The 10,976-nt window shown below is 33.7% G+C and overlaps 1 protein-coding gene across 1 annotated transcript; it reads left to right on the top strand.

Moving 5' to 3' along the window:
* Positions 1–437: 437 nt before the first annotated feature.
* On the top strand, positions 438–5,709 carry LOC127447468 (uncharacterized). Its single transcript, XM_051709358.1, has 5 exons — positions 438–533; positions 1,052–1,387; positions 3,432–3,610; positions 4,622–4,669; positions 4,792–5,709. The coding sequence occupies exons 1-5, from the start codon at positions 452–454 to the stop codon at positions 4,909–4,911; spliced, it is 765 nt and encodes a 254-aa protein (XP_051565318.1). The 5' UTR covers positions 438–451; the 3' UTR covers positions 4,912–5,709.
* The last annotated feature ends 5,267 nt before the right edge of the window (positions 5,710–10,976 follow it).

Genomic DNA, 10,976 nt, shown 5'->3' with positions numbered 1-10,976 from the left:
CATAGCTGGTGTGAACTAGTGTTATTTTATAGGCCGATTAATGAAAATAGCACAAAACAAAATTGCATTTAAAAGCAAGTAGATCAACATTACTTTATCGCTCATTTAGTAGGATATGGGATTTTCCACGGTTGTACTTCAACATTTTCCTTTCAACAACTTCATATTACAAGAAAGCTACCCACTTACTTCCTCACTGACAGATGTGTTTCTCAGATGGGACACCTTGGCAAAGGCAAAAACCAAATCATCGCATTTTGATAATGTCACACACTACAACGTTATTTCCACAGTAATGAACAATCTTTTGAGCATGTTAAGTTTAGCTGTTTCCTACTATCACAGACCTCTAACAACAGTCTGAGTGATATTGATCACCTACTAACCACACACTTCCTGTTTTCTCTCTCTCCATCATAAACAAACTGAAGAGCATTTGTCACCATCATATATGTCAAACTCACGAGGATACGTTAACATGATGGACAAGTTTACTCTGCTCACCCTCTGCTTTTCTTTGATCCTTCAGTATGGTAAGATGCTAAAGATATGTAAGCTTTCTCATGCTTTTGTCAACTGCTCTTCTGTGTACAAGCCATATCAAATATTGCTGAGCAAAACAATTTAGACCAGATTAGACCAGGTAAAGTACCAAGATCGTCTGGTATTATCATGAGTTTTAGTTTTAATTAGCTATTTAAAGGCATAGTTCACCCAAAAATAAATAATCTGTCATATTTACTCACCCTCATGTTGTTCCAAACTTGTTTGCTTTTTTCGTGGAACACGAAAGGAGATGTTAGGAAGAATGTTAGCCTCAAGTCACCATTCACTTTCATTGTATGAAAAGATGCAATGAAAGTAAAGTGGACTGAGGCAGTCAGTCCCTAACCTTCTGCCTACATTTCTTTTCGTGTTTCATGAAGAAAGAAATCACAGGTGGTTTCAGTTAGTTATTTAAGATGGCTACCAGCTGAATCAGCATGTCTAGATGTAAGATGTTTGAACAATAATGTCTGTTTTCTCAGTTCTGTTCTTTGTTTTACCTTAGTTTGTTGTTCGGTGAAATCTTTCAATGTGAGTGAACCTCTAAATCACACACTGAATGAAGATGGGTCAGTTTCTGTCATATGCATGTTTGATGGACCAGGTGTGGAATGGGATGCTAAGTTGAAAATGAACAATGAAAATATTTGTGAGCTTTATCAAAAAGAAGACCAAACAGAATATAAAATGTGTGATTGGGATCTTAAAGACAACAAATTCAAGTTCACCTTAAAGAAGCTGGAGGCCAGACACAAAGATCAACTGTTCTCATGTGAGATATCCAGAACACTTCCACTTCCAATCAGTACTAATAAAGGAGTGAAAACTAAGCTTTTCCCAGGTGAGTTAACAAAATAGCATCCAAGGATTAGAAATGAAATGTCTGGGTTTGTTATGTACAGAAAAATAATTTTTACGTCCCATCTCTGCCGGTCCATGACCTCCTTTCCAATTGTTTAGGATTAGAATGATTTAGAACAGTTCATAATGCTTTATGCTATTAATTAAGTTGTCATTACAGGAAAAATCAAGTTATCTTAATTAAAAATGATTTGAAATGTCAGGTTTGGGGCTCATAACTCAAATATCCATGTTCCTTAAACTTGTATTTATTAAAAATACAATAGATCAAAGTTTATAATAAGATCAAAGATCAAAGAGTACAAAAATTAGGCTATGGGGAATACCCATTATGCCTGGCGCTTTAATTATTTAATTATGTTTCTTTGGCCAAAGGGAACAAATGGGGGCGTTTAGATAGTTGTTATTAAGAATTCACAGAGGTTTTAACTCCTTTGTAGTATTATTTATGTTGTTTCGTGTGATGTCACTATTAGGGTGATCTGTGTCCCCTTTGGTCATGGACCTGTTAACACTGTCTCAGTTCTCCTTGTGAATGTGCAACTGAATTACAGGTGTCTATGCATTTCTGTGGAGAAATAAATTTATTTGATGACTGACCGAGAATCAGTTATGATCTTCTTTATTCATTATATGACCTAAATAGAGTCCATTTGATTAAAATTGTAGAAAATGTAGAAACAACATTGAAATAGCAAATCAAATCTAAATAAAAGTCTACTTGTATCTAGTTACCATAACTTAAATGGTTAAGTTCATTCTATATGATCACCAAGTTAATTGAACTTAAGTACAAAAGTGTTGGAGACATCATTACTCAATTCAATTAAATTTATTAGGGTTTGTTGTGCTGATCTATTTAGAAACAGATGCATTTTTTTTTTTTTAGTCTACATTGCATTTGAATAATTAAGAAAAAACAGAAGAAAACACACACACACACACACACACACACACACACACACACACACACACACACACACACACACACACACTCACACACACACACACACACATAGGCTATGCCATCTTCAAGCACCTTAACATAGAGTGTCCATAACAAACATTGATCTAAATCATAACAGCCTAATTCTTCCTGGGTTTTTTTAGCATGTAAATACATGTCATTTTACACCAAAAATACACCTTTGATTCACAAACTGGTTGATAGATAACACCAAACAGTCTTCTTGGTACAGAGTCTGGACACGGTCTCACAGTCAGCACTGGACAGATGAACCCCCTCATAAGACCGTGCAGGCAATGAATGAATTCAGGAACAGGACACGATGTAGTTCTGAAAGTTTACTGTGAAAAATTATTTGGTCTTTGGTTACATGAAAAATGTACGGAATAAAATCATAACATTAAAACCTGTTTACCAGTATTTAAATATAAAGTTTTCTCTCTGTAGTTTTTTGTTCTGTTGTGCCAAATATTCCTTTCTTTTTCATTCCTTGAACCGTTTCCAATCTCTGATGGTAACATCACAGTACAGCAAAGCTATTCAAATCCACTCCTGAAGGGCAATCATACGACACACCTGTCTGTCATTTTCAAGTAGCTAATCACTGTGTTTCCCAGTTCTGGTCCTGGAGTACCCCCAGCATTATTCATTTTGGATGTCTCCCTAATCTACATTAACACACCTGATTTAACACATCAGCTTAGCCGTTCATGACCTTATAGGTGTGACAAATCAGAAGACATCCAAAATGTCGGTAAAGGCTAGAAAATAAAAGAATCTCTGATTGGATATTCTGAAGACCTTAATTAGCTCGTTCAGATGTGTTTGAAAAGGGTTGAACTAAACTCTGAAGGATGGATTTGAATAGCCTTTAATATATTAAAACATTTTGATATACCCAGAAATGCATATAAGGAAATGTGGAATAGGCTAACGACCTCTGGATTTGTATTTTTGCTTTTTTAGTCATTTAAAAAATTGTGAAATTGTAGATTGATAAGTTTAATTTAAAACAATGGCCTTTCTGTGAATGTTTTTTTTTTTTTTTTTTTTAAAGGAGTCAATATTCCTTTTCCTCTGCCGAGGAGCAACTGTTCAAGCACTGGTTCAACAGCTGAACCGATGAATGACAAATCTACAGACATTCAGTATATCTTAATCTTGGGACTGATTGTGGTGGTGTTACTGCTCTCTCTCTATAGCATTATTATTACCAACATCTACATCAGATTGAAGGTAATTATCATTTATTGACTTTTTTTATTTTATATATTTTATTCATATCTTTACTAATTAGTGTTTTGTTGTATGCTATTATCTTGTTATAAACAAACTCAGTGTTACCTGCAAAAAAGACAATATATATATATCCATACATGAGAACACTTTATGTTCCATTTGTTAACATTAGTTAATGCATTAGGTATCATGAACTAACAATGAACAATATATATATATTTACAGCATTTATTAATCTTTGTTAATGTTAGTTCATAAAAATACAATTGTTCATTGTTAGTTCATGTTAGTTCATAATGCATTGATGTTAACAAATACAACATTTGAATTTAAAAATGCATTACTATATGTTGAAATTAAAGTATTGTTCATTCAGCATGTTAACTAATGTTTACAAATGGAATCTTATTGCAAAAGGTTACCATATATATATATATATATATATATATATATATATATATATATATATATATATATATATATATATATATATATATACACACACACACAGTATGTATGTACAAGCACACACACACACACACACGTTGGTGCAACTATCATTATGAGGACTCTCCACAGACATAATAATTTTTATACTGTACGAACTATAGATTCTGTCTCCTAACTCTACCCCTAAATCTAACCCTCACAAAAAACTTTCTGCATTTTTACATTTTCAATAAAACATCGTTTTGAATTATGGGGACACTAGAAATGTCCTCATAAACCACATTTATAGCATAATACCCTTGTAATTAACAGTTTGTAACCTAAAAACATTTCCTTGTAAACCACTTAAACCTGCTCACACACACACACACACAAACACACACACACATATATACTGTATATATTTTTGTAGACTGACTGAAACAGAATGAAATATAAGCATCAAATATTTGTCACAAAAATCTTGATTCAAATACATATAAATCTTTACTTGATGCAGCGGAGCTGTCATGCTTTCACTTATTTTGGTGTTTTATTTTTTTTTTTCTTTCTATCCAGGTCACAAAGTTTGAATCATCTGACACATTGACCTATGTGCCAATGCAGGTAAAAACCCATATTCCCAACCTTTTAGCAGTAGCTGAATATATAGATGAATATATAAAGATGAAGAAAAAAACATTTATGCGTGAAATACTTTAAATACATTTGCTTTGACTGTACTTCAGAGGAAAGTTAAACGGTGTGATCTAGAAAACACAGAATACGTGGACATGCGTAAGGTGCAGAAACAGAGAGGATCCATCAGAGATATGAACCACAGCTCTCATCCTGTCGGAGCCAAATAGCAAATCTCTAGTGGCGTGCTCATGTTGGCACATCAGAGCATACACTTTACCTTTTTTGGACTCACATAGCTGGATAAGATAATGTTAATCTACACTAAAGAATATCGCAGAAGAAAATTATTGGCTTACTGTACTTGCAGTAATGGCCAGACAAAAAAAGACTTTACTTAATGTGTTATGATTCTCTGTTGTTTGCCTTGAATTTTGCCTCTGTCATCTGTTTCCCCCTGGACCACACTTCCCATAATTCCCTGCTCTGATCACCTCCAGCTGTTCCCCATTGTTTCTCACATGTGTTTCATTTACTTTGTTATCCATGTGTGTATATATTGCCCTGATGTCTGTTCTACCCTTGTCAGTTGTTAATGTTTCTATCCAGTTCATGCTCCGGTTCTAGTCCTGTTTGTTTACCTTTTGTTTCGCTTCCTGGTTTCCTGTCTTGCCTTGTTTCAGCGTAATCCTGCTTTGTGATCTCCCTCATTGTAACATATGCCAGAAAATCTGCATATTGCTGTATCCTATCTGCCCTCTGTTGCAGAATGTTTTTATCTGGTGGCTTGTACAGCTACATGCTAATTATTATATTCAGTCATTGTAGCTATGCATAGCTGACAGTGTATTATATCTTGTAAATGTTTATATCTTTGGCATTTTATGTATTTCATGGACCTTGAACTATAGTAATATCTGGTAATGTTCAATACAAGAAAGTGCTTGATTGTTCATTTTTGTTTCTTCAAAGATTATAATGTTTATCACGTTATAATTTTGGCATAAATATAGAATACAGAGACTACATGTATTTGTTCTTAAAATGACTAATTTGATCCAGATATTTAAAGATAAAACCAGGATATGTACACTGTAAACATTTTTAGTGTTTGTTTACAGTAAATTCCTGGCTACCAGTTGTATGACTTTTACAGTATATTTCACAGTAGTATTTCTATAATTTATTACAAATAAAAGACAACAGTATACTGTGACTTTACAGTGAAGAGGACCAATACATTACTGTAATGTAACAGTGCTGTGTTGTAGACTCACAGTGATCATCTGTATTTGTTTTTTTTGTTGTTTTTTTTATAGAGAGTGCTTGTAAATTGTCACCAACATTGAGATTTGCATGCTGAGTGTTGATCTCTTGCACCTGATTGACAACTCATGATAAAAGGTTAATGAGCGATGAAACCAACCATATTATAGCCTAGCTTTGCAAACATCCCTTCCTCATTGTTCGTTTAAAATGATATTATTTCTTTATTTTCTAATGCATCACATGGTGCAGTTTATACATCATGGGCCAACATAAAGTCAAGTTCTAAATTTATTATTTTCTCCATACATCACAGTACAATAAATTGTGTACTCAAACTCAGTTGCACCAACAGGAAGAAATTACATTAAAAATAATTAAGATACGGTCCTATCCAAAGGGAACACTAAACACCATAATGGTGACTTCAAACGAAACACCATTTTCCCATAATGCAGTGCGATTTTCAAATGTATTTTTTCACAGTAATTTGTTGTGTTGTGACAGAAAATGACTTAGCATGCATTGATTTTACAGTAAAATATTGAAAAGAGTATTTTATTTGAAGAAATTACTGTTAAATCTGGTAAAATCCTGGCAATTTCTGCACATGAAGGTACAGTTCAGGACATGTGGTAAAAACAAGAATAGATCTTTCTGAGAAATATCCATTGGCTTCGGCTGGACACAGTATCTGCCCACAATTACAAAATGTCTGAGGTCACACACAAGCATGTAAGGTCACATCTTGTAAAAAACAAACAAAACATGTCTCTCAATATTGATCCTATGTTCTACATATATCAGAAAATCACAATTTCTATTTTACATTCACTACTCTTCATTTTGAAATTATTGTGCTATTTTGACACTTCTAACAGTAAGGCTCCATACGATTAAAATCTATTTTTCCTGATTAGGAAGTCTAAATGAATAAATGTAAAAGAATAATACAGGTTTACTCTGATTGTAAAGTACTTAATTGTACAGTACTCTCTTATGCTGTTGAGAAATAGCCTTTATTTGGATTAATCTCTAACATGGACTCATATATTATTGTTATCAGAATAGACTGCAACACTGCACTGTAACCAACCTAAAAAGGGATTTGTACACATTTTGTTACAGCATGCTCATTTGTAAAAAATTTAACAACACCTTTACATACTTTTCTAACAGTTTTTAAATAACAGGTCTGGAAAAAAATGATAAACCCTCTATTTCAAAATGTACATTCAGAATCTTTTGATTATGTATCACCAAATTTGGAGTTAACATCAAGCTTTAACCTGCAAAAAAATAAATAAAATAAGGCAACCTATGCAGAAAACTGTTCAGAATACTATGACCAATGGACAAAGCAGGTTTGTTGTAACAGATTTATATTATGATTACCACACACAAACTCTCATCATTTAAACATGTCTGTTTGATATATGATTATGACCATTTTGTCTGTTTTTAGGCATTGCATGAATTATGGCTATACTAATTAGATACTAGAATTTCAGTTTTCATAAATTACATTGGGATCGATCTGTCTGGGTAATTATATTGTTTGCTCAAATAACTGCTAGCTCTTCAATGCATACATGCATCATTGAAATAAAATCATTGTTTGTATTCGTGACTACCTGTAAACAAAATTAAATGCTTTCCTGTGCATTAATGGACCATTTCTTGTCATATCTATGTAAGTTTACTATCACAGGCTATCTATTTCTTTGTTTATTACTAGATAAATGAGTACTATATTCATACAAATAAATGCTATATTACATAGTTTTTTTGTGCAACAATGGTGAATTATAAGTATCCCATATGCATGTAAACATACATAATTACACATGCTATTTGTTACTCAATGTGGCGCTCTTGTGTCAGTGATTGACTTGATTTACATTTGGCATTGCTATTTGATGAAGAAACAACATGGAAGTAAACTATAGCAAGTACAACACATGAACAGTATGATATGACTATTGATATTTGGGTGTACTACTGAAATTATGTAAGTTGTGCATCTATTTAGATTCAATAAGTGCCTGAGAAAATACTTACAGGTGCATCTCAATAAATTAGAATGTCGTGGAAAAGTTCATTTATTTCAGTAATTCAACTCAAATTGTGAAACTCGTGTATTAAATAAATTCAATGCACACAGACTGAAGTAGTTTAAGTCTTTGGTTCTTTTAATTGTGATGATTTTGGCTCACATTTAACAAAAACCCCCCAATTCACTGTCTCAAAAAATTAGAATACATCATAAGACCAATAAAAAAAAACATTTTTAGTGAATTGTTGGCCTTCTGGAAAGTATGTTCATTTACTGTATATGTACTCAATACTTGGTAGGGGCTTCTTTTGCTTTAATTACTGCCTCAATTCGGCGTGGCATGGAGGTGATCAGTTTGTGGCACTGCTGAGGTGGTATGGAAGCCCAGGTTTCTTTGACAGTGGCCTTCAGCTCATCTGCATTTTTTGGTCTCTTGTTTCTCATTTTCCTCTTGACAATACCCCATAGATTCTCTATGGGGTTCAGGTCTGGTGAGTTTGCTGGCCAGTCAAGCACACCAACACCATGGTCATTTAACCAACTTTTGGTGCTTTTGGCAGTGTGGGCAGGTGCCAAATCCTGCTGGAAAATGAAATCAGCATCTTTAAAAAGCTGGTCAGCAGAAGGAAGCATGAAGTGCTCCAAAATTTCTTGGTAAATGGGTGCAGTGACTTTGGTTTTCAAAAAACACAATGGACCAACACCAGCAGATGACATTGCACCCCAAATCATCACAGACTGTGGAAACTTAACACTGGACTTCAAGCAACTTGGGCTATGAGCTTCTCCACCCTTCCTCCAGACTCTAGGACCTTGGTTTCAAAACGAAATACAAAACTTGCTCTCATCTGAAAAGAGGACTTTGGAACACTGGGCAACAGTCCAGTTCTTCTTCTCCTTAGCCCAGGTAAGACGCCTCTGACGTTGTCTATGGTTCAGGAGTGGCTTAATAAGAGGAATACGACAACTGTAGCCAAATTCCTTGACACGTCTGTGTGTGGTGGCTCTTGATGCCTTGACCCCAGCCTCAGTCCATTCCTTGTGAAGTTCACCCAAATTCTTGAATCGATTTAGCTTGACAATCCTCATAAGGCTGCGGTTCTCTTGGTTGGTTGTGCATCTTTTTCTTCCACACTTTTTCCTTCCACTCAACTTTCTGTTAACATGCTTGGATACAGCACTCTGTGAACAGCCAGCTTCTTTGGCAATGAATGTTTGTGGCTTACCCTCCTTGTGAAGGGTGTCAATGATTGTCTTCTGGACAACTGTCAGATCAGCAGTCTTCCCCATGATTGTGTAGCCTAGTGAACCAAACTGAGAGACCATTTTGAAGGCTCAGGAAACCTTTGCAGGTGTTTTGAGTTGATTAGCTGATTGGCATGTCACCATATTCTAATTTTTTGAGATAGTGAATTGGTGGGTTTTTGTTAAATGTGAGCCAAAATCATCACAATTAAAAGAACCAAAGACTTAAACTACTTCAGTCTGTGTGCATTGAATTTATTTAATACACGAGTTTCACAATTTGAGTTGAATTACTGAAATAAATGAACTTTTCCACGACATTCTAATTTATTGAGATGCACCTGTATATACAGGGTTGGGGAGTAATGAAATACATGTAACGGGATTACATATTTAAAATACAAAATATAAGTAACTGTATTCCACTACAGTTACAGTTTAAATCATTGGTAATTAGAATACAGTTACATTCAAAAAGTATTTTGATTACTGAAGAGATTACTTTGCATTTTATTGTCATTTGTTTCATTTAATATTTAGTCCTTTCAGATGGAAAACATTTATACATATAAATGATGTGATCCAAAGTGCATTTGAACAGTGCTGAAACACTTTCTTATGATGTGTCACATTCATACGAGCAGAAAGATGAGTAAGTTTGAAGTAAGTTTGGAGCAGAAGAAATAGAAATAAACCTTGTGTAAATTGTCAGCTTTACGCTAAGCTAAAATGCTATTTCTAGCCATTTTACATGCAAGTTACCAGGCACGATCATATTTTATTATCAAGAAAATTCACGTTAGATCATAATTTCTTTTTTTCTAGTAAGATCTTTGATATTAGGGCAAAAATCATATTCTTGATAATAATTTTTTGTATTGATTTCCCGTAAAAATATCTAAAAATCCTTAAAACAATATAAATTTGATTAATCTTGTTTTAGAAACAACACTGCATAAGATATTTAGGTTTTTCAGAGAATGTATTTTTAACATGTGTATTTTGTTTTACTGTACTGGCAGAGTTTTTATAGTCAAAACAAGTGAAAAAATCTACCAGTGCTGAAGAAGTAATCCAAAGTATTTAGAATATGTTACTGACCTTGAGTAATCTAACGGAAAACATTACAAATGACATTTTACAGCATGTATTCTGTAATCTGTAGTGGAATACATTTCAGAAGTAACCCTCCCAACCCTGATTATATGTAACTTATGTGTAGCTCAATGTGTGTTTAACAGCCAGTTGCGTCTCATGAAATTTCAGTGTGAAAATAATGAATCCTGTTCTAGATTTGTCCTGATTTATTGCATTATCTCTTTGATATGAAAAATTAAACATCAAAATATAAAAATATATATTTTATTATATTATTTTCTAATTATCTTGAATTTTTGGGGGGAAATCTGACACTATCAGGGCATTTTGCAGATCCATTTTTGATAGATATAAGTGCCGGGTCTCTAAAGACCCGAATGTGTAAGAGTGTTTGGTGAAATTCCCATGCATTTAAGTGTTAAAGTAATTAAATAACTGCACTCAGTAATTTTTGTTTATGTTGTCTTGGACTTAGCCTATACTGAAACCTTTAAATGAAATCTTAGATTTTAATCAACCTCGAATTTTTATGGGATCAAAAATGAAAAACAGGGTTGACAGACACTGAAGAGAGAGAGAGAGACGGTCAAAATAAAATCTAGGTAATCATTAACAAATTCTAGTTTGCTA

Source organism: Myxocyprinus asiaticus, chromosome 10 (genome assembly GCF_019703515.2).
Source record: "Myxocyprinus asiaticus isolate MX2 ecotype Aquarium Trade chromosome 10, UBuf_Myxa_2, whole genome shotgun sequence".
Classification (NCBI taxonomy): domain Eukaryota; kingdom Metazoa; phylum Chordata; class Actinopteri; order Cypriniformes; family Catostomidae; genus Myxocyprinus; species Myxocyprinus asiaticus.
Note: the sequence above shows the minus strand (reverse complement) of the source record. Positions and strands in the feature narration are given on the sequence as shown.

What these genes read in the sequence shown, in the direction of transcription:
- LOC127447468 (XM_051709358.1), top strand. Translation starts at nt 452, where the DNA reads ATGTCAAACTCACGAGGATACGTTAACATGATGGACAAGTTTACTCTG. An exon ending in TTCTTTGATCCTTCAGTATG is followed by an intron (nt 534 to 1,051) that starts GTAAGATGCTAA and finishes GTTTTACCTTAG; the next exon opens with TTTGTTGTTCGGTGAAATCT. An exon ending in TGACCTATGTGCCAATGCAG is followed by an intron (nt 4,670 to 4,791) that starts GTAAAAACCCAT and finishes ACTGTACTTCAG; the next exon opens with AGGAAAGTTAAACGGTGTGA.